Source organism: Poecilia reticulata, chromosome 7 (assembly GCF_904066995.2).
Source record: "Poecilia reticulata chromosome 7, P_reticulata-male-v2, whole genome shotgun sequence".
NCBI lineage: Eukaryota > Metazoa > Chordata > Actinopteri > Cyprinodontiformes > Poeciliidae > Poecilia > Poecilia reticulata.
The window spans coordinates 31,634,346-31,658,205 of NC_088836.1; the positions used below are offsets into that span (position 1 = coordinate 31,634,346).

A 23,860-nucleotide genomic window follows, 5' to 3' on the forward strand; every position below is an offset into this window, starting at 1 on the left:
TGTCTTGTTGTCTGGTTCTGTTGTTCTGTTGTCCGGCTCTGTTGTTCTGTTGTCTGGTTCTGAGGTTCTGTTATCTGGTTTTGTTTTGTTGTCCGGTTCTGTCTGGTTCTGGTTCTGCTGCGTCTCTCACTCTGTGTTCGTGTTCCCGAGCAGCCTGCCAGTGTTCGGGTCCTGGCTGCCTGGACGGGTCATGTGACCTGGTGACTGGTCATGGAATGTGCCGGAGCGGTTTCCATGGTTACCATTGTGACCAGTGCGCGCCTGGTTACTTCAACTACCCCCTCTGCCAACGTGAGTCGCCTCCTCTGCCTGGGGACTTTTGGGCCTTTTTTGACTCTGAATGTTGCCCGACTCAAACTTTCACTCATTAGTTGATTACATAAAAATAAATCTGTTTTATTTATTTTAAAAAATAATTAATAATTCAGCTCTTGTTCTCTTAATTTCTGTTAAATTTACCCTAAAATGTCCAACCTTGTCAAACTGAGTAAATGAAAAAGACTGACAAGGTCATAAAACAAAACCAAAAACTTTATTGCTGTGTTTTGTTTTTTTTTATGTTCTTTGTGTGTCAGATTTAGAGGCGTACCAGAAACACACAAATACAAAGATTCCTCCTCTGAGTCTGTAATTATTTAATAAACAGAATGTGTTAAAGTCATGGGCTTGGCTTAAAGTAAATTAAATGTCATTATTTATGTTCTTCAGTTGGATAAATGCTTTTCTTCTGCCCTTACGGCCACTGCAGCATCTTTAGTTGGACGCTCCCTGACCTCTGACCTCTCTCTGCAGTGTGCGGTTGCAGCACAGTCGGCTCTCTCCCTGAGCGCTGCGACGCGTCGGGTCGCTGCCTCTGCAGGCCAGAGTTTCAGGGTCCGCGCTGCGAACAGTGCAGATCTGGGTTCCACTCCTTCCCCAACTGCCAAGGTAACCAGCCTCAGACCGGACCCAATCTATCTGTTCTGGTTCTGCCGTCAGCTCACATATGGAAGCACTTCATCTGAGGCTGGACTTTATGGAGTGGCACTGGGCTTCATAAAGAATATGCTTTTTTGTTGGAGTAGGTGGGAAAAACGAGAAGGGAAATGTGAAAATATGAGACAGGTCTAGTTCAAGGGTTACAAAAAACAAAATGGCGGCTTCCAGAGTTTGCTTACTCAGCTGCTGAAACCAGAAGGTTTTTAATAAATGAGCCTTGAAGGGGAAGAAGGAAACTGTTTTAACACTTTAACTACAGGACAGGATTCAGCAACAATAACTTCAGCTAAAACCTGGGGAGAATCTGACATTAACGTCAGATTCATTTTGGGCTTTGTTGATTCATTTTCAAAATAAAAGTTAAAATATCTTTATACATTGTACTTTATATGTTATTAATTAAATTCAAAAGTACTTTTTGTTTAACAATATATTTACAGAGTTGATAAAATATGCTGTCAAACATCAAACATCCCCCACACACAATCAACAATCATGGTCAAAATGCATAAAATAAATTAAAAGATACAACATGGAAATAATACATTTAATTGAATAGGAAGATCAGAGGGCAGCAGACAAAAAAGCAGTTTTAAAATGTTTTATGAATCTCAAAGGAAAGTTACATTTTGTCATAACTCATCATCTAAATATATCCAGATTGAATTTTGGCACTTTTTGACCTCCCTAATGAAACAGTTTAATATAAAGATATGAATGTTTGTTTCTTTGTATATACGTTTACTTTTTTTTCCCCAGAATGCTCCTGTGATCCTCGCACCTCATTTGGTACCAGCTGCACCGTGTCGGGTATCTGCCACTGCCGACCCAATTACGGCGGCGCGTCATGTGACCAGTGCGCCCCCGGTTACTATGGCTACCCGAGCTGCACGCGTAAGTCAGAAAAACGCAACCTAAAATCAAACAAATGTATTTTAGATCCCAAACCTGAAAGGGATTTCTGTGATGGCGTGTTTGGGCCACTGCAGACAGAAAAAAGGAGCAAATTTCTGCCAGAAACTCAGATATTTTCTGATTAATCTCAGAAATTTTTGACATTTGAAATTCAGAAATTTCCCCCTTTTTTTTTTAGATAATTTCTGACTTTAATGTCAACATCTCAACATTTTGACATTAACATTTTTATGACTCTTGGAGTTTATAAATTTCCTTATTTTTTCTAGAAAATGTCTGAGATTACTATCAAAATCTGAATTTTTTTGACAGAAATTTACCATATTTTTTCTACAATCTACAATAGACCTAATAAGTCTTAGTAGATTTTGCATGTAAAAGAAAATCGTCAAATTTTTAGTCTCTTTTGGACTCCATTGAACAGCAGGATTTGGATCACTTTTTCAATAAGCTTTCTATATCTAGTCAGATTTGAGAGAGAATAGGAGCTAATTTAAATGCAGCAAAGTTGTCTTTTCAGTAAAAGTCTCTGGATAGACTTGGTTTCTGTTCAGACTTGGTTATGAAAAGACAAACTCTTTGTTGTACTTTACATTTTCCTGTTTAATAAGACAACATTGGTGATACTTTTTACCATGATTACATATTAAAAGTTTCCTTCTGCGTCTATACGGGCAAAATTTGGATCCTTTCTGAATTGCAGTTGGGGCCACACAAAATTAGTTTGAGGGTCACAAATGGCCCCCGGGCCTCATTTTGGACACCGCTGATTGAAAGCGTGATGTTTTAGCAGCAGATCGGTGACTGTGTTTCCGCCTGCAGCCTGCCAGTGCTCCGCCGCCGGGTCGCGGTACTCCAGCTGCGACCAGCAGACGGGGCGGTGCGCCTGCCTGCCCGGCGTGGGCGGCCTGCGGTGCGACAGCTGCGCACACGGCTCCTACGGCTTCCCCGACTGCCGAGGTAATAAAGCAGGAAAATAATTACCGCCTGCAACAAACGCCTTACTACTGGAGGTGGAAATATTACAGTGTTATGCTAAATTTCGCACTTGTTTTGTACTTTCGTTTGAGTTTGAGCCCTGAATAAACTATAAAATGTCCAAACTGTGCTGCCTGCTTTCTTTCCTCCCTCCAGCTGGTACCTGCCACCCAGCCGGGTCCGTTCAGTACGTCGTGCTGCCGCCTGTTGTAAGTCTTGCTTGTTTTTTCTCTCATACTTTCCAAAGTTTACATTTTTAACAGTTTTAATTTAAAGCTACAGAATGTAACTTTTAAAAGGAATGTGGTTTTTACATTTTTGTTAAGTGTCACCGTATAATTTTTATGAGACGGATAATCTGTGAAAAGATTGATCTCCTCCCTGAGCTGCTGCTGCTGCCTGAAGAAATGATTCAAAAACAACCAATCAGAGCCAGGAGGAGGGGCTTAGTGCTGTCAATCAAACTCATGTACTCGCTGCTAAATGTGTTACAGAAATGTGTACAGAAAAAAAAAACACTTTATCCCCCTATATCAGTTGCTATGCTACTAGCCTTAGCATTCACGACAGGCTATGCAAGATTGTGATTGGCAGCGCTAAGTCCCGCCTCCTGGCTCTGATTGGTTGTTTCTAATTAGGATAAGACAGAGGAGCTAAACTTTTTCACCGACTGTCACGACATGATGACTCTCAGCAAATATGGGAAAACAAAATGTATGATAATAGTTAGATTCTGCAGCTTTAATGGCGTCTGATTGGTGCATGCAGGGCGAGTGTGAGTGCCGGCTTCATGTGGAGGGCCCGGCGTGCGACCGATGTAAACCTCTGTACTGGAGCCTCTCCCCTGACGCCGCTGACGGATGCTCCAGTAGGAAACCTCACACATTCCTCATGTCTGTGGATGCAGCCCATAGACCTAACAGCTGTCTGGTTTCTCCTGCAGGCTGTGAGTGTAACATCGCTGGGACGCTGAGTGGAGTCGCAGAATGTGTACAGGTGAGATAAACATTTCTTCCTCCTCTGAAAGCATCTCTACACCAGCTGGAGAAGCTGATAGCTGTGAAATATAAGTCTAGCTCATCTCTTAAACACTTTATAAAGCATTATAACTGTTTATTATGCATTAATTAAGGGTGAGAAGGAGACAAAATCTACTGGTTTCTTACCAAATAGTGAACCAACTCTGTTCACTTATATTTTATCTGGAGTTGAGCATTTCAGACTACTTTGTAAGCACAATGAACATTTGTAGTCTTAATTTTCATCATCTAGCCTTTTTCTCACACTTAATTAATATATAACACCAGTTATTAATGAGCTATAAAGTGTCTATAGATTAATTTCTAACAATTATGTCTTAGCCGTAACTTTCATTTATTAAATAACATTTTCATAATCTGCCAGTGGAACTAGAACTTTTTCATCATCCATCCATTTTCTTGCACCCTTGTCCCTCAGTGGGGTCAGGAGGTGCTGGTGCCTCTCCAGCTAGCGTCCCGGGCGAGAGGCGGGGTCACAGGTCGCCAGTCTGTCGCTGGCGACACAGAGACACACAACCATGCACACACACACACACTCACACCTAGGGGCAATTTGGAGAGGCCAATTAACCTGACAGTCATGTTTTTGGACTGTGGGAGGAAACCGGAGTACCCGGAGAAAACCCACCATGCACAGGGAGAACATGGAGACTCCATGCAGAAAGACCGGGGCCGGGAATCGAACCCAGAACCCTCTTGCTACAAGGCAACAGCTCTACCAACTGCGCCACTGTGCAGCCTTTTTATCAGTGTTAAGGAATTATTTACTTAAAACAAGCTGCTACATCTTTCTGAAAGTTACTTAGACGTCCATTTTATCTTATTTCAAGTGTAATGAAATATCTACAGTAGAAATCAGACCATTGTAAATTGTATGTTTTTACAGTTAATTTTAAATAAAATCCTCAGTAACATAAATCTCTTCTGAAAGATTTTACTTCCTGGTGAGGTGGATGTAAGAAATAGTTCATGTCCTTGGCATATTTTTGATTTTCTCCATTTTTTTCTATATTTGCTGTAGCTGAAGGTGATGACTGTGTTTCTGTGTTTGGCAGGAAACTGGCGAGTGTCACTGCAAGCCCGGCGTCTGCAGTGGAACCTGCTCCACTTGCAAACAGGGTTTCTACAACCTGCAGGCTCACAGTTACTTCGGCTGCCAGGGTGAGTGTCTGTAACCGCCTGATGGATTTAAATTTCTGCTTTTCTGCGTCAGCTGGTCGCTGATGTGAATGGCTGTTTTTCAGGCTGCCAGTGTGACATCGGAGGCTCAGTGGGTCAGTTTTGTGGCCAACAAAACGGTCAGTGTGACTGCAGACCCAACGTGGAGGGGCCAATGTGCAACCAGTGAGTCTAACACACATTTCTTTCTCCGCATTTTTACCCCAACTGTGAAGCATCTCAACATAAGACGCTAAACCTTAAATGTGCATGTTGTACGTAAAAGCAAAGGGAAGCAGGGCTTCGCTACTAATTAGCTACATGACAAGTGGATGACAAAGTCAGGAAAAAGTTTTGAGTTGATCAGTTTTGTATGACAACGCCATTTGTAGATAGAAAAAAAACAGGATTAAATTTATGCCAAAGAATCTTAGAAATTTTTTAAATTAGTGTTAAAATTTTTGAGAAAAGTTTGGAACGTTTCTCAGCTTCAGAAGTCCAAAATTTTCAATTTTTCAAACTCAGAAATTTCCTTGTTTTCTTTTTTTTCTCGGAAAAACAGATTTTTTTAAATACATTTTTTTTTGACAGAAATATACTCCTCATTTTTTTTTCTTTTTTGTCTATAATGACCCTAATAAAATAAAATATATATTATTGATCGTAAAGGGGAAATTGCTTATTTGTCGACAGGCTCAGGTGTAAAATATTAGTAAACACAAATACGCATAAACAATATAAAACTTAAGTGTGATGTTAGTAAGTTAAAATGACTAAATATAAAAATGAATAAAATATAGTACATATATAATACACTGGGCTGCACAGTGGTGCAGTTGGTAGAGCTGTTGCCTTGCAGCAAGAAGGTTCTGGGTTCGATTCCCGGCCCCGGTCTTTCTGCATGGAGTCTCCATGTTCTCCCTGTGCATGGTGGGTTTTCTCCAGGTACTCTGGTTTCCTCCCACAGTCCAAAAACATGACTGTCAGGTTAATTGGCCTCTCCAAATTGCCCCTAGGTGTGAGTGTGTGTGTGCATGGTTGTGTGTCTCTGTGTTGCCCTGCGACAGACTGGCGACCCGTCCAGGTGACCCCGCCTCTCGCCCGGAACGTTACCTGGAGAGGAAGCAGCACCTTCTGACCCCACTGAGGGACAAGCGTGTATAGAAAATGGATGGATGGATGGATATATAATACACTGTCATAGTTATGCTAGCTTGACTATGACAAACTTAGCATGTAGATGTGCTGTAGAATTTGGTGCGTCTCTGTTCAGTTAAAAGAAAAAACAGTAGAGCTGCTGTCAGACGGTTGCCATGGCAACTGGTCTGTGTGGAGGGAGATACAGAGACCCTGAAAAAAGACAAATAAAACTGACTTTACTTGGAAAATGGAAAAAAAAAAACCCAAAACCAGTCCTGTTTTTTGCCGTCCAGCGTTGCGCGCGTGCACCGAGCTTCCGGATGTGAACGGTAACTCTCAGCATGTCTTCATGGTGGCTTGGTTGTGCTGTTTGCCTGCAGGCCTCGTCTGCATCACTACTTCCCGGATCTGCACCATCTGAAGTTTGAGATAGAGGAGGGAACCATGCTGGACGGCCGGCCGGTGAGATTCGGTTACGACCTCCTGGAGTTCCCAGACTTCAGCTGGAGAGGTTTCGCTCAGATGTCCCAGATCCAGGTAGGGTCAACCTTCAGCGTACATGCAGAGTAATGACTTTATTAAAACCGTATTATATGTAGATGACTGTGGCCCGTCTTTCTTTGCTTTCTTTCATGAATGAACAATGTTGGACATTTCGCTTTGGTAGAATCAGACGGTGAAAAATATTTCATTTTATGGTTTTCTTCTGAAACGAGCTTGATGATCATCAGTTGTCCATTTTTTAGGGAATTATATTCATCAGCACCTTTCTGGAGGGCAAAAGTTAAAAAGTAAATGTGTCAAGATAACAAATTTTGCTGGACGATAAATTGTCCCAGAATTTATTGTGATAAACGATAATATTGCTGTTTTGAGACCATTTTCAAGTAGCACAACGGTAATGACATAATAATGCACACATTGTCTCAAAGATGGATAAACTTTAAATCCCGATGAACATTTACCACTGAAACTGGAAGACATTTTAAATATCCAAAATAAACAAACAAAAAACAGAGACGACAAATAAAATGGGCAGAAATTGATCTTCATCAGAAGGGAAAGTTCAGACTAAAACACCAAACTGAAAACTTTTGTCATCCAGGTTTTGGTAGGAAAAGAGAGAAGAATGAAAATGACTGAGTTTGTATTAATTTACATGCGTTCACCAAAGAGAAATGTGCTGATTTAAATAAAGGATGTTAATATTAAAGGTGATGGAATTAAACTTTCCTTTTGGTCAGTGTTGGTGATTTCTCTGTGAATTCCTCTGTTATTTTTCATCCTCTTCCTCTTCCTCTTCCCCTCTCTCTCTCTCTCTCTCTGTCTCTCTCTCTCGGGTCGTTTTGCTCTCTAACTTTTGGCTCCTCTGTTTTTATATGTTGTCCCGTCTTCTCTTCTTTCCTGGTTCTCCGTTTCCTTGGCAGTCCAGAGTTTTGGTGTCGGTGTTTGTCACCTCTCCGGACCTTTTCCGTGTGGCGCTTCGCTATAGCAACAGGGCCGGTTCTGCTGTTTGGGGCAGAGTGTCGGTCATAGAGGACGGCAGGAGTTACTACTGTGGTAACTGTGAGTGATAACGAGGGAAAAATGCATTTTTCTGTCTTTTTATCCACTTAATATATTTGGAAAAAGAGGTGGTGGATCTGAACCTCCTCTTTAAATAATGTTTCTAAGCTCATTTATTCATCTGGACTTTGAGTTTATGCCCAGATGAGTTCAAACTTTTTGCCCTCGGGGCCAAAAATTTAAAATGTAACATTTAGTTTGAGAGTTTTATCTTCCTGCTTAACAACAAACACATTTTATTTTACAAAATTTGTTTATCATTAAAGATACAAAACATAAAATGTTTTTAAATAAAACAATTTCCACATTTTTGGGGTCATTAATTGTTTTCTACCAAAATTTTTACCATTCTTGACTTTTGATCAGGGACCAAACTAAATCATTTCAAGGGCCACAAATGGTACCCAGGCCACCTTTTGGACACCCCTGACTTAAACACTTTAACAAACACTCAACGACCAGATAACTTGAGGTTCTTGTCTCCATATATGCAACCAGAAATTAAAATATGAATCTCATCCCAATCATAACTTTAATAATTATTCTTCCCAGGTGAAACAACCTGAACCCTGATGTATTTGTTTGTTGCACAGATCAGCTCATTTAAACACCTGCTGATGATGATCTGTCAGAGTTGGTGTGTCGGTTGCTTCTTTACTTTAAACTGAACCGAAACATTGGATTCTGCAGCACATCTACATGTTGGGTTTGTCATAGTCAAGCTAGCATAGCTGACCTACTTCCCTCTCTCTCACCATTTTTAGTTTAATTTTTAAAAATTAAACTAAAATGTTTTCTTTTATACACATAACCTTAAATGTATGTGTGTTATCTGTGATAAAGATGCTGTTTTTCTTTATCACACATACATTTAAGGTTATGTTGACAACTTGACAGCTAAAAACAATGCTAGTCATAGTCAGCTAGCAGCTCTGGGATGTAGACGTCACATTGCGACGTGTTCTTGCAGAATCAAAAAGCGGGAACTGCAGTGAGACTCTAGTGGAGAAACATCATCATTCCTGTCTGTCTTTCCCACCTGTCCTGTCAGACGAAGGTCGCTTGCTTGCAGCCAATGCAAACTTCTTGGTGCTGATTTCTCTTTCTGCCTGTAAGCTCCGTGTATTTTCCTCTTCAGGGCCACAGATCAGTAGATTTGTCAGCAGCGTCAGACTTACGTATTTTCTTTCTCACCTCGGACCCGGTAGACTGCGGTGAAGCTCCAGGTTTATGTGAGCGAGGCAGACGTCTATCTGACTCGATTCATCCTCAGATATGTCAATTCTGAGGGAGTCACCTCCAGCGGTAAAATATCAGCCTATCAGGCCAACCGCAGAGGTACGTCCCACCCAGCACTGCAAAAACACGCAATCCAACCGAGGACTTTTGGTCTGGCTTCTAGTGCAAATATCTTTGTACACTTCAAAATGAGACAAAACTAACTTAAAAGTACATTTTCAGTAAGAAATGGGAGCTTAATATTGATTAATATTGATGAAAATGTTCTTGTCTCATTGGCAGATTATTTCATTTATAACAAGATATTTTTCCCAGGTTGCAAGTGAAATATTCTGCCAATGAAACTATTTATTTATTTATTTACTTAAGCTCCGATTTCCTGCTGAAAATGGACTTTTAAGTTATTTTTGTCTCATTTCCAGTGTACTAAGATATTTGCACTAGACCAAACTTATTGGTAAGATTTTGTGTTTTGCAGTGAAAACAGCAGATTATCAGCTCCGTCTCTTCCTGAGTTCCTCCAACACTTCACTGATTTTTAGTTTAACTTTCTGTCGGAAAGATTTGGACACTGAAGCAGCTTTTTCTGACGTTTGGGTTTTCAGGTTCGGAACAGTCCAAACAAATCGTCTTTGCTCCGAGTGTGCAGCCGACCTTCGTCACCGTTCCCCAGAACAGCTTTGTGGAGCCGTTCGTCCTGAACCCAGGAACCTGGACTGTCGTCATTGAAGCCGAGGGAATCTTACTGGTAACAGAAACGCCTGCAGCGTTGCCGTGTCGTCCGAAGCCTCTGGGCTTATTGACGTTAACCCTATGTAGTTGCTACTCGTCACCCGGCGTACAAGCATGTGACGCATTAATAAGGCTTCGTAATAACAGACGGCATACAGAGTTTTCATTTTGACTCTGTTGGACAGTACGGACTTCAAACTTTATAAAAGTGGTGTTTTTATATTGGTTTTGTTGTTATTTACTTCAAAATAAAGCCAGAAATAAGATTGATGATTTCCGCCTTATTTTGTGGGGTCTAAATGTACCACATTTCGAAACAACCAATGAAAATGTGTAGACGGTCTGTTGCTAGGTAGAACAGAGACACGCGGAAAGAGACGAGGGGGGTATTTGGATACGGCAAGAGACGAGGGCGCAGCGATGCTGTGGATTTTACTGAGTGTTTCGATGGGTTTTTTAGACTATAAGTGTGTTAGTTAGAGTTGGTGGTGTGTGTAGGGTTAGTAGTAGTTTAGCTAGCTATCGCTACATGGCTTCATAGCGAGCACAGAGAAGAGAGACTGGGATGGCCAGTTAGACCTCGACTGCAAAGGGTTAATAGTAGTAATGATAAAAGTTAGATTTTCACAGAAGTATTTCTATTTGCAGGATCTTGACTGGATGCAGTGACAGATTTATAACTAATAATCCTTTTATCATTACTTTCATTGATCTTACAAAATGCACCACTGAATACTGCATTGACATTTTGTCCTTATTGTCAAACTAACTGAGCTTTTCATTATAATTTGTCTTCCAGGACTACCTGGTGTTGCTGCCCAGCGCCTACTACGAAGCTCCCATCCTGCAGATCAGAGTTACTGAGCCCTGCACATACAGCTCTGTGCCTGAAAGCAGCCAGAAGTAAATATTAGTATTTGATTTTTCAAAGGATTTTGTTCAGGCAATCTTCATTTTAACATCTTTGTCACTATAATATATTAAAATGACAAATTTCCTGTTCAAAGTTCATTATCATCTCTTTTAAATACATCTGTCCAGCTGTCTGCTGTACAAGTACCTCCCTCTGGACTCTTTCCCATCCATCTCCGGAAACGACGCCAGCTGTCGCCATGACAACCACCTGCCGCGGCCGTGCCCCACCGACAGGGTCACGGCGCGTCACCCCGACATGGCCGTCTGCAGCGGGCTGGATGTAAGACGACTGCTGGAATATCTGATTACTTCACATGTTTTACCAGTAATTAATTAAAGCTGCAGAATGTAACGTTTATAAAAAAAGAAAGTTCTTTACATGTTAAAATTATCATTACGTGGATGATCTGTGTCCCAGTTCTCCCAGTTCTAACTGCAGAAATTCACCACTCAGTCAGAAACAACCAATCAGAGCCGGGAGGCGGGTCTTAGCGCTGTCAATCACTCTCTTGCTTGTTGCTAAGCTACGCAGGCCACAACATAGCCTGTGACCAATGCTAAGCTAGTTAGCATAGCGAGCAGATAAAAGGTTTCCCCGTAACGATAAGCCGTTTCTCCAGTAGCACCCTTAGCAGCGTGTACATGAGGTCGATTAACAGCGCAAAGACCCTCCCCCTGCCTCTGATTGGCTGTTTTTGGTCAGGGATGAGATGGAGGAGATCAATCTTATCTGTCCCACAACAAACTGTCATGAGATGCGGACCGTTTTTAACAAAATTGGAAAAACATCATGTTTTAGTGAAAGTTGCAGCAAAAGAGGGGAAGATGTTGTAACGGTTCAGTTCTGGTCCAGATCAGCATCGAGCTGCGGGGACGTCTGGTCTCTCCCGGAGACTACACGCTGGTGGTCGAATACGCCAGCGAAGAAGAGCTGCCACAAACGCTGAGCGTCGCCGTCAACTCGCCTGGAGCGCCAACGCAGCGCCACCTGGTGACGCTGCTGCACTGCAAGTTCAGGTGAATAAACACCTGTCCGTCCGTCCGTCTGCCGCTCTGACCCTGTTTATCTGGAACTGAACCACACAGGTACTTGATCTTGGGCTGAAACGATTAATCGACCGTTTGAATATCTGTGATCGATTAATCGTCAACTGTCTCACAAAAAGGCAAATTTCTGGGGACAAACACAGAGAGCTGCAATTAAGCCAAAACTGCACAAAAAATATTCATTTTGCTTCGAAGATGAAAAACTTTCTATTCTGTAAATTTGTCCTGAAGAACACTGTAAAAACACAAAATATTACCATGCATCTTTGGTCTAATTTCTAGATCAAATGTCATATTACTTTTAAAATAAGGTAAAACTAACTTATAAATAAGTTCAGCAAGACATAATTATTCCTTAATATTGATGAAAAAGTTCTAGTTTTACGGTCAAATTATTTCACTTGTACCTTGTGAAAAAATGTATTTTTTTAAAGTAAAACAAGCTGATACATTTTCCTGAAAACTTCACTGCAAAAACACAAAATCTGACCAGGTGTTATTGGTCTAGCTTCTGGTGAAAATATCTTTATTGCACTTGAAATAAGACTAAACTAACGTAGAAGTAACTCTGAGGCAGAAATAAGAATTTGTTTTAAGTCAATAATTCCTGATGAAAATTTTCAAAGGTTTTATTGATTATTTCACCTACAAAATGGGAGAAATGCCTTATCTGCCAGTAAGAATCAATATTTTCAATATTAAGGAATTTATTGACTTAAAACCAGCTCCTATTTCTCGCTGAAGTTATCTGTAAGTTACTTTTTTTTCTTTTTTTTTTAAGTGTACCAAGATATTTGCACAATAAACTAGACTTAAAATGACTTGGTGAGATTTTGTGTTTTTGCAGTGTTGGACTTTCTGCTTCCACCTTCACCTTCGACCCTGAATGTCTGAAACTGTAACTAATGAAGGGGAAGAAAATCTCTCGTCCCCAATAAAATAAATAATTTGAGAAAACATCCTCCATGTGTCAACATGAGGACGGAAACGAACACAGACGAGCGTTTTGTCTCGGTCGGCGGTTCTGTCATCACGTCTTCATCTTCCTGTCTGCGTCCTGCAGCTTCCTGTGTCGAGTCGCGGCGGTCGACGAGCAGAACAGGGTGGCGGTTTTCTCTCTGACCGCCGCCGCCGCCGACGTCCAGCTGTCGTCGGAGCGCGCCTCCTTCTTCCTGGTGAGAATCGTTCTTCGGTCCCGTCACAAAGACGAGCCGAATCCGTTTATCGTCCCTGGGAGGTGGATAATTACCCGAAGAGCCAAACTCTGAGCATATCAGGCTCCCAGCAGCTAGATGGGGAGGGGCGCCGCGGCTTTCCACTGTTTACATTTTCACAGCCAGAGTTGAGCAGTAAATAAGTCGAGCAGAAATGTTGATGTTTGAAATATATTTTGTCCTTTGTAACAAGTGATCGAGCTTTCACTGAAGGAATGCTGTTTTTAGGCAATAAAATATTCACTTAGAAAAGGAATTGAATTATTATTCTCATTTCTAATAATTAAAAAATGCTAAACTGGTTAAATGAATTTGCTTTAATTGATTAATCATCAGAATAAGTGATTAATTGACGTCTAAAATAATTGTTTGCTGCAGCTTTAATTACGAGATAGAGGCTTGAATTATCTCCTTCACTTTCTAAGGGACAGAAAATGTTAGTTTATCACATTATTTGAATTAATTTAGCTCTACTTGTTTAAACTTTTATCTGTTCAACATTTTTTCATTGTTTTCAGCACAAAGTGTATCTGGTGCCCAAAGACGATTTCACCATGGAGTTTGTTGAGCCTGGACTGCACTGCATCGGGACGCACGGACAGTTCTCCCCCGACAGGTAAACACAGATTACACAGGTAGACACAGATTACACAGGTAAACACAGATTACACAGGTAGACACAGATTACACAGGTAAACACAGATTACACAGGTAAACACAGATTACACAGGTAAACACAGATTACACAGGTAGACACAGATTACACAGGTAAACTCAGATTACACAGGTAAACACAGATTACACAGGTAAACTCAGATTACACAGGTAAACACAGATAAACACAGGTAAACACAGATTACACAGGTAAACACAGGTAAACTCAGATTACACAGGTAAACTCAGATTACACAGGTAGACACAGGTTACACAGGTAAACACAGATTATACAGGTAAACACAGATTATACAGGTAAGCACAGATTACACAGGTAAACTCAGATTATACAGGTAAACACAGATTATACAGGTAAACACAGATTATACAGGTAAGCACAGATTACACAGGTAAACTCAGATTATACAGGTAAACACAGATTATACAGGTAAACACAAATTACACAGGTAAACACAGATTACACAAGTAAGCACAGATTACACAGGTAAACACAGGTAGACACAGGTAAACACAGATTACACAGGTAAACACAGATTACACAGGTAAACTCAGATTACACAGGTAAACACAGATTACACAGGTAAACTCAGATTACACAGGTAAACTCAGATTACACAGGTAAACTCAGATTACTCAGGTAAACACAGGTTGGTCAGAACGTTAATTAACTGAATTCGCCAGAAGCTTGTTTTTCATCTGTTGTTCCTTCTGTTGTCTTGCTAAAAATAAATAAGGTTAAAATGACTAACGCTTTATTTGAAGGGGTGTCATAAGACTGACATCATACTGTCATGAACATGAACGAGTCTTTATGAATGTTTATGTTGTCATGAAGCGTCATTCGGTAAATAATGACACTTTTAATGCAAAGTTGCTGTAAAAGTTGCATTAGAAGTGCAAACTTTGCATGATTTTATAAATTATGATTATTTAATGCAAAGTTGTCATTTTAATGGATTTTCAATGCAACTTTTAGAGCATCTTTGCATTAAAAGTGTCATTATTTACCAAATGACACTTCATGACAACATAAACATTCATAAAGACTCGTTCATGTTCATGACAGTGTCATGTCAGTCACAGCCCTTCAAGTAAAGTGTTACCTAATGACTTAATTAATTTGACAATAAATATAAAAATATTAAACATAGAAACTTAAACAGAATTACTATAAAAGGCAGGAGAAATGGGAATATGTCACCGTTAATGACTGATCGCGTGAACAATCTTCTTGACGTGCGATTTTTAATGGAAACGCTGCGATCGCAAAACTACGTTTTTTCAATATCGGCAGAATTTCGACAAAAATCTGTGTGACTTTGTGACGAAAACGCAGCTGCAGAAATGATGGCCTCACGTTGTGATTGGTGTCCGTCGCAGCTCCTCCTGCGTCCCGTCCCGCTTCCAGACGCCGTCCGACTCTCTGGTCCTGAAGGAGGGCCAGAGCTCGTCCACTGAGGACGCTCCGGTCCAGGCGTCCCCCGCCGCCGCCCCGCCGCTCGTCCCCACCCTGAGAGACGAGCCGGTCTGGATGGGAGACGTCCGGCCGCCGTTCGGAGCCGACAGCAGCCTCCACATGCGCTTGGACTCGCTGCAGGTTTGAAAGCTGCTGATTTGCACAGACGGTCATTTTACAGTTACTTCCTGTTTAAGTTTCCCGTTGCGTCTCCGCTACCCAGAATGCAGCGGTGTACTCGGCTCGCCTCCATGCTCTCGGCCGTTACGTCTTCATCCTCCATTTTCACCAGCCTCTTCATCCCACATATCCAGTCCAGGTTTTCATCAATGGAGGCGTCATCTGGCAGGGTAACAAACACTGTAAAAAATATCTCACACCTTTTACAAATCAACTAAATTTTTCTCTTTTGACCAAAAAAAATCACTGAAACTGAAAATTGATTTTTAAAAATATAACAATTGAATAAGAATGTTAGGACTGCAGCTAACTATTATTTTACTTTTTGTATTATTGTAGCAGTACTGTGTCAGCTATTATTATTTAATTGATTAATTGGATTTTTAAAAAATCTACATCATCTTGATTTTTTAATTAAATCAGTTAAGCTTATTTTATGCAATATTAAAGATTCCTAAAAATGCAATTAAATAACTCAACTCATTTTAAAAAGGGAAAGGAACATTTAATTTCCTTAAAATGTAATAAAATAGCATTCCTTTGGTGTACAAATCAATCCTGATTTTTAAAAAATTACACAAAAAATCATATACTTACAAAATAATAATTAAATGAAAATATTATGTATGAGTATCCTGATGATTAATCAGATAAAAATAAATTCCTCAGATTTTTCATTTTACCACTTAGACGTATTTCACACAATATTAAAAATATTAATACATTAGAAAATAAACATTTTATCGCCTAAAATGCAACAACACAATATTCCTTTAGCTTGATCATTAGTTGCACAGGATGCAGCTAATATTTAGAATGTAAACATCTCTGTACTCTATGCATCCATAGAATGCAGTCGTACGGAGCTCCAACCGACTCTGATTCTGTGTGTGTGTGTGTGTGTGTGTGTGTGTGTGTGTGTGTGTGTGTGTGTGTGTGTGTGTGTGTGTGTGTGTGTGTGTGTGTGTGTGTCAGGCCAGACCAACGCCTCGTTCTGCCCCCATGCTTACGGCTGCAGGAACGTTCTGGTTTCGGAGAACCAGATCATGCTGGATGTGACCCACCACGACGTTTTCCTCACCGTTCAGATTCCTGCAGGCAGAACTTTGTGGCTGGTGAGGTTTTCCTTTCGCTTCTCAGATGATCAAATTGATTCTGTTCTTCCAAAATACGCAGAAAATATGAGACTGAGCTACCCAACTCTGGTCTGAATCTGTTCCAACTCATATAATCAAATATCTTCAGAGTAGTTGCAGGTTCAATTTTGGCACTTTTTGACCTCCGTAATGAAACGGTCTGTAAAATAAGACTAAAAAAACGTTACTCAGCTGAATGTAACTAGTTACTGCCTGACCCTGTCGGTCAGTAATGTGAAGGAGTGAATTCCCGTTTAATGTCTCGACAGGATTACGTTCTCGTGGTTCCTGAGCGGAGCTACAGCTCCAGCTACCTGAACGAAGAACCTCTGGACAAATCGTACGACTTCATCAGCAACTGTGGACAGAACAGCTTCTCTGTGAAGTCAGTGGCCCAAGCAGGGAAATGTTTTATTTCATGTCTTGCTGCTTCACTGACGTGGTCAACGTTTCCGCTGCAGTCCCGCCGCCGCCTCGCCGTTCTGCCTCAGCTCGGCGGTGTCGCTGTCGGCGTTTTTCAACAACGGCGCCATGCCCTGCGCGTGTCACGAGGTCGGAGCCGAGAGCGACGCCTGCGAGCCGTTCGGCGGTCAGTGCCGGTGCCGGCCCAACGTGATTGGACGGGACTGCTCCATGTGCGCCACGGGCTACTGGGGGTTTCCCAACTGCAGGCGTGAGTCCAGTTGCTGTCAGGTCCAGAATCGGTGAAAGATTTAGTCCTGAGCTTAAAATACAAACTGACTGCATGTTTCACATTAGCGTATTTAATACAAATATTTAGAATCAAAGGCTATCATCTATTCCATCCATTCATAAAAGTTAGCTTCCAACTAAATATTTAATAAGCAAGCTAAATGTTTAGATAAAAACTAAATATTGTCAAACTAAATAGTTAGTGTAAAGCTAAGTATTTAGCTTGCTAACAAAATATTTAGTGTGCAAGCTAAATAAAGTATTTAGTTCCAAACTGAATATTTAGCTCTGGAATAAATATTTAGTTTAGCTAGATATTTATTTAGTTAACTAAATATCTATTAAGTTAGCCGGCTAACTAAATATTTACTGTAGCTCCAAACTACACATTTAATTAGCAAACAAAATATTTAATCTGAAGCTACATATTTAGCTTGCTTGGTAAATATGTTTTGCTACCTAAATATTTATCTTCAAACTAAATATTTAGCAAACTAAATAGCAAACTAGTGGACGGGACTAGCAAACTAAATATTTAGCATCATTCTAAAAATTTTGTTTGCAATTTAGTTTGATCACATACAAAATATTTAGTTTGAAGATAAATATTTAGTTTAGAGCTACATATTTAGCTTGCCAACAAGGTTTAAATTATTCAATTCAATAAGAATTAACAGTTTGCTTAGTTTTCTATGTAAATAAAAACAAAAGTAATTTGATGAATTATGATTATAAAAATTTGCTTCAGGTGGAAATAAATACTTTAGCATATCTTCCATGTTCGCATGTGTACATTTCATTTCATTGCATTGTTGTGAAGGACATTTCCTCTCGCTGTCGTCTCTCCCCCCGCAGCCTGTAGCTGCGGCACGCGGCTGTGTGAGCCGGTCACCGGGGATTGCATCTGTCCGCCCCGGACTCTGCGGCCCGAGTGCATCCAGTGCGAGCCGCAGACGTTTGGCTGCCACCCGGTGGTGGGATGTGAGATCTGCAACTGCTCTCGGCCCGGCATCGTCTCTCCTGACGTCAGCTGCGACACGGACAGCGGGCAGTGCAGGTCAATTTAAATCCTTCACCGTTTTTATCAGATGTCCAGACTTCCATTTATGGGGAGTGGAAAGGAAATGGATTCTGGAAAAATTATCTTGCCAAATATTTTTGGCCTAGTTTATAATGCAAATATTGAAATAAGACAAAACTAACTTATAAGCAAGAGGTAGAGACTTGATTTAAGTTTATAATTACTTTATGCTGGCAAATTTTTTTTTCACTTATAACAGAAAAAATGTCTTGATTTAAGAGTAAAAGTATTTTCAAAGTACTAATACTTTATCAGTATTAAGGATTTATGTGAGTAATACAAGATCCTATATGTTCCTTTGAAGTTACTTATAAAAAAAAGAAAGAAAAAAATTAAAATTTCTGCTTGAAAAGTCCAAAATTTTGTTAGAAAAAACGAAATTTTCATATTAATCTCAGAAATATTCTAGAAAAAAAAACATTTTAAAAAATTGGAATTTTTTTTTGCAAGATTTAGATTTTTTTTCTCTTTTTTTTTTTTTTTGGGAGAATTTTTTTCTAAAATATTTTTTGATTAATCTCAATATTTCTGAAATTTTTGGAAGAAATTTACTCCTATCTACAATCAGGCACACAATACCCCAAATTTATACTTTAGTAAGAGTAGCACTACTTCAACATAATTTTACTCAAGTAAAAGCAAAAAGTAGCTGAAAATTTAAATTTTTTTCTAGAGAATTAAGAAAACCAGACAGACACGCCAGCATCCAAAGAGTCTGACGGCTGAAGGATTATCTTTAATTTAAAAAAATCTGTGTTTCCAGATGCAGGAACAACATAGTTGGCCGGCAGTGTGACCGCTGCGCGCCCGGTTTCTATGGTTACCCCAACTGCAGGCCATGCGACTGCAACGAGGCGGGAACCGAGGAGGAAGTGTGCGACTCCTTCACAGGACGATGTCTCTGCAAGGTTGGAGAAACACCCAAAACTCTCACCTCCTTTCAGGCACTGCCACCAGTTTGAGCAGCTCAAAGTGTGTGTGTGTGTAGGAGAACGTCCAGGGCTCCCGATGCGACCAGTGCAGGATCGGTACCTTCCACCTGGACCCTACCAACCCGAAAGGATGCACCAGCTGCTTCTGCTTCGGGGCCACCGACCGCTGCCAAAGCTCGGACAAAAGACGGATAGAGGTGCAAAAGATTTACGTCCTGATCCGGGATCAGCTGAAACGAGGCGTTTTTGCCAACCAGCTGTCATGTAGCTAACAGGAGATAAGAAGCAGGATCCGGTTCTTCTTTCTGAAGATGCTGGTTTCACTCCCGCTGTTCCAGCGTTCCCCTCAGACCTGCAGCCTTCTGTCAGATGACATCTTCGGTTTAATTTATTGATTATTGGCTGTCCTGTTTGGCATCAACATTCACATTTTAGAGGAACTATGGCAGGATTGCCTTACGTCAGTCACATCCGGATAGAACTGATTCATCGTTCTCGCACATCCGTAAACGTTGTAACTGACGGCCATCTTGGTAGGCAGTTTCTCTGATAACAACAAATGCAAGCTTAAAATTATCTCTCGCCTCGTTCCTAACTTATAAACCATATAAGTTTATTACAACTATGACTTGGTAACAATTTCTGAGTACTCTCCTCTCCTCTGTGTAATACTAAGATAAATATCAGTGATATGTATCGTATTACTTATCTGCTGAAAATTAGCTTAGCTTACTTCTTAGCTATGTAGCTAAGGCGGACATGTAGCCTACATGTTTGCTACTAGATGTATTTACTCTGCCAGTCACCAGAACCTTGTTATTCACAGAGTTTGTACGTCCTTTACAAATTGCTCAAACATTAATTGTGTCCGTTCATGGATGTCAGGCCGTGAAGCTCCTCCATGTTGTACGCTCTCTTCCTGTTCACCAGGTAGAGAGGTCAGAGGAAGCTTGTCCACATCAGCTGAAACATTTTCCTTCTCCGTCTCATATGGGTCAATCCATTTTGTTCCTGTATCTTTCCACATATTTTCTTTTCTTTTGTGGAAACGTTGAATAGATCAGGTGTTTCCAGTCTGGCAGAGTTTCCATCCTGCAACCTTTAGATGCATCTTTTCTCTGAGTCCTGGTAGACTTTGATTTATTTCAGGTGTGTAGGTGTTGTTAAGTTTTCTCCTGGGTTATTTCTGTGTTTTGCAGATCATGGACATGGAGGGCTGGGTGCTCCTCGGGGCAGACAGACAGGAAGTACCCGTGACGGTGTATCCTGATCAGGATCTCACAGAGGCCGACCTCAGTGATGTGCCTGATGTCTACCAGGACCTCCACTGGCACGCACCCAAGACGTACCTGGGAGACAAGGTACCAGTAGACTGTCCAGTTTAAATCAGTTGAATTAACTTGTTTCATTTTAGTTTTTTACTTCTCGTTCCTCCAGGTTTCGTCTTACGGCGGTTCCCTGCGGTACCGACTTCACACCCAGACCATGAGAGGAGACGCTCTGCCTCTGCCGGCTGAAGCCTCCCGACCCGACATTATTCTCAAGGTGCGAAACACCCAACCGGGTTGGACTGCAGCATCCAAACGGCACATTAATTAATGTCTGTGTTTGTTCCTGTGGCCTGCAGGGGAACCAGATGACCCTGGTGTTTATGGAGAGAGAATACTCGGCGCCTGAAGACCCTCACCTGGGAATTGTTCACATAGTTGAGGTAAAGCCACCAAGTAAAAGAAATCTAATAAATAGACAAAAACAGGGCTTGCATTGTTTTTAAGTTGCATTAGGCTTTATGTGGTTGTTAAACCTTTGATCTGAATCCATGTTGAGTCGTTTAGATTTTGAATAAAAATTGTCCCAGAATGAGGAACCCCACATGCGATCCTCGTTTGCTCATATTAACTTGCTAACTGACAGAAGATTGAAAGATTTGATCTAATTTACATGTGAATGGGTCAATGATTGAATGTAATGACTGAATGCTTTGGACTTAAAGAGCCATGCAGATACAGGCCATTTACCACAGAGAGTTATTCGCTCTAGTTTTGTCTGTCAGTCAGTATGTTGTAATCTGTTGTGACCAATGCAGCCCTGATGTTCAGTAAAGCTAATATAGTCGTTTTTAAACCCCTTATGCTTCTGTTTCTAGGATCTAATATCCCCACAGTTCCTCCATGTGTTGGGGAACTGCATAGAGATGACTCTAAACCCCTTCATCTTCTTCTTCTTCTGTTTTTCCTGTCTTTACAGGGAAGCTTCCGTCATTCTCGGACTGGCAACCCTGTCTCTCGGGAGGAGTTGATGATGGTTTTGGTCAACCTGGAGTCTCTGCAAATCCGAGCCCTTCACTCTCAGTCGGCCCACTCCGTGTCGCTCCATGGTGCCGTGTTGGAGGGAGCGGCGGACCTGACCTCAGGTCGCCATGCTAACAATGTGGAAATCTGCATGTGTCCGGCCAATTACCGGGGAGACTCTTGTCAGGTGAGGCACTGGACTGGATGTCAGAAAACGATTTCTGTCCTACGTAGATTGTCCAAGAAGTCTTTTTTTTTCCTTGTATTCAACTCTGCGAACTTAAGCTTAAACGTTTCCTAGATGCTTGATGTTCCTTTCTGCCTGTAGAAATGTGCTCCAGGTTACTACAGAGACACCATTGGACTCTTCCTGGGAAAATGTGTTCCCTGTAACTGTAACGGACATTCGGACCAGTGTTTGGATGGATCTGGAATCTGTCTGGTGAGTTTCACTGACCTTTCTCAAAGCTTTTTGACTCCTTTATACTCTAAACTCCACTCTACATGCTTTCCAGAGTTGTCAGCACAATACAATTGGAGACCACTGTGAGAGCTGCAGGGGAGGGTTCCTCAGCAACAATAGCCTGGACGGACAGGCCGTGTCCTGCTCCAGTTGTCCCTGTCCGCTCAGGGCTCCATCCAACAAGTCAGCCTTCCTTTTACACTCTAAGCTGCTGTTTTTTCACTCTTACTGAGTTTTCCAGGAACTCATCCTGCTCTACCTGTGTGCAGCTTTGCAGAGGGCTGCGTGCAGAGGAGTGACAGGATGCAGTGTCTGTGCATGCACGGCTATGCTGGACCAAACTGTGAGAGGTGATCATAACTTCTCCTTAAAGCAGCGGGAAAACACACGCTCCGGGTTCTTTCTCGTTTGTAACTTTGTGCCCTGTTACTCAGGTGCGCCCCTGGTTTCTACGGCAACCCCATGGTTCTGGGCAGCAGGTGCCAGCCGTGCCACTGCAATGGCAACACGGACCCCAACATGCTGTTCACCGACTGTCACCCTCTGACTGGAGAATGCCTCAGCTGCATGCACAACACGGCAGGACCCCACTGCGACATCTGCGCTCCTGGTTACCATGGAGACGCGATACACGCCAAAAACTGCACCAGTGAGTTCAGCTTCAGGCTAACACACAATCCAAACGACTTACTTTTCTCTGGAAACGAATCATCATGCAGGACTCAGTATCTGTCTGTTTTAAAGGCTAGCTCAGTTGGTAGGGCGTGAATATTTTAATCTCGGGGTCGCATGTTGAGCGCCACGTTGGGCGCCAATTTGTTGAGGGTTGGGTGTGAAAAATCACAGAATTTGTGATTTATTATTTTTGTAAATAAAGCAGAAAGGACTCAGTATCTTCCTGCTTTAGTCAGGCCTGCAGACAGGCTAGCTTAATCAGGAGCGCATGAGACTTTTAATCTCAGGGTCGCATGTTCGAGCCCCACGCTGGGCACCAATATGTCATGAGCCCAAATTACTTTACAGATACAGAGGACTCGGTATCTGTCTGCTTTAATCAAGCCAACAATAACAGAAATCTCTAAAACAAAAAACATTTCATGCCAAACTGGGATTTTCTTATTGAAGTTTGTCATATAATGTGTGGGGGGAATTCTCAACCAGTCGGGGTAATTTTCTATCACTGCGCAGGTCCTTCGATAGACGAAGCACGCTGGACTCTTACGTCTGTTTCCTATCAGCCTACATGAGTTTTGGCCAAGAGGCAGCAACAAGCACAGCACAAAAAATTACACAGTTAAGAGAAAATGACTTCTTTTGTGATGCAGGATGCAACTGTTCTCCATGTGGAACCGAATCCTGCAACGCACACACGGGACAGTGTCGCTGTAAACCCAGAGTCACCGGACCGCTCTGTGACCGCTGCCAGGTAGGATCCAGTTTTAAGATTTTGACCATTTTCTGTGGATTTTACAGTGTAGTCTATGAATTTTAACACTTTCTGTTTCCTCACTAAGTCGGGTTACTTTGCTCTGAACAAGTAAAAAATGGGAACTATCTTCTAAGTGACGGTGTTTAAACACAATGTCACTTTCTATCAGCGCCCATTGTTTGCCTCTGTACTGCAAAAACACAACATCTTACCATTTTTCTTGTGCAAATGTCTAAGTACACTATAAGACAAAACTAGCTTAGAGGTGACTTTTCAGCAAAATATAGGAGCTTGTTTTAAATCAATAATTCTTGGATATTGATCAAGTAAAAGTACTAAGTCCACTGACAGATTCTTTCACTGATAATGTGAGAAAATGTCTTGTCATAAGGGAAAATAATCTGCCAGTGGAACTAGGATTTTTATTAAATATTTGAGAATTGTTGACTTAAAACAAGTTCATAGTTAGTTTTGTCTGATTTCAAGTGTGATAACATGTTTGCACAAGAAATTAGACAAAAATATCTGGTAAAATGTGTTTTGTTGTGTCTCTTGTTCAGAAAACTGATGAACAAGGAAAATGTTTGCGTAACTTTCCATCC

General features: G+C 41.3%; 1 protein-coding gene across 2 annotated transcripts in view; it reads left to right on the forward strand.

Moving 5' to 3' along the window:
* Positions 1-23,860, forward strand: part of lama5 (laminin, alpha 5) — a 96,622-nt gene that overhangs the window by 42,598 nt on the left and 30,164 nt on the right. Inside the window, exons 13-46 of one of the 2 annotated variants that reach the window (XM_017309445.2) lie at positions 154-291; positions 793-927; positions 1,738-1,872; positions 2,716-2,853; positions 3,028-3,080; positions 3,640-3,739; positions 3,815-3,867; positions 4,967-5,072; positions 5,156-5,255; positions 6,590-6,746; positions 7,637-7,775; positions 9,620-9,762; positions 10,546-10,649; positions 10,788-10,941; positions 11,515-11,678; positions 12,772-12,883; positions 13,441-13,538; positions 14,978-15,194; positions 15,277-15,403; positions 16,209-16,348; positions 16,639-16,754; positions 16,831-17,042; positions 17,918-18,119; positions 18,907-19,051; positions 19,132-19,272; positions 20,275-20,436; positions 20,513-20,620; positions 20,703-20,786; positions 21,323-21,553; positions 21,695-21,808; positions 21,882-22,012; positions 22,099-22,179; positions 22,264-22,478; positions 23,155-23,255. In XM_017309445.2, the coding sequence (XP_017164934.2) occupies positions 154-291; positions 793-927; positions 1,738-1,872; positions 2,716-2,853; positions 3,028-3,080; positions 3,640-3,739; positions 3,815-3,867; positions 4,967-5,072; positions 5,156-5,255; positions 6,590-6,746; positions 7,637-7,775; positions 9,620-9,762; positions 10,546-10,649; positions 10,788-10,941; positions 11,515-11,678; positions 12,772-12,883; positions 13,441-13,538; positions 14,978-15,194; positions 15,277-15,403; positions 16,209-16,348; positions 16,639-16,754; positions 16,831-17,042; positions 17,918-18,119; positions 18,907-19,051; positions 19,132-19,272; positions 20,275-20,436; positions 20,513-20,620; positions 20,703-20,786; positions 21,323-21,553; positions 21,695-21,808; positions 21,882-22,012; positions 22,099-22,179; positions 22,264-22,478; positions 23,155-23,255 (4,556 nt within the window). Of the gene's footprint in view, positions 1-153; positions 292-792; positions 928-1,737; positions 1,873-2,715; positions 2,854-3,027; positions 3,081-3,639; positions 3,740-3,814; positions 3,868-4,966; positions 5,073-5,155; positions 5,256-6,589; positions 6,747-7,636; positions 7,776-8,983; positions 9,114-9,619; positions 9,763-10,545; positions 10,650-10,787; positions 10,942-11,514; positions 11,679-12,771; positions 12,884-13,440; positions 13,539-14,977; positions 15,195-15,276; positions 15,404-16,208; positions 16,349-16,638; positions 16,755-16,830; positions 17,043-17,917; positions 18,120-18,906; positions 19,052-19,131; positions 19,273-20,274; positions 20,437-20,512; positions 20,621-20,702; positions 20,787-21,322; positions 21,554-21,694; positions 21,809-21,881; positions 22,013-22,098; positions 22,180-22,263; positions 22,479-23,154; positions 23,256-23,860 lie in introns of both variants that reach the window. The other variant, XM_081609330.1, reaches the window with a different exon arrangement.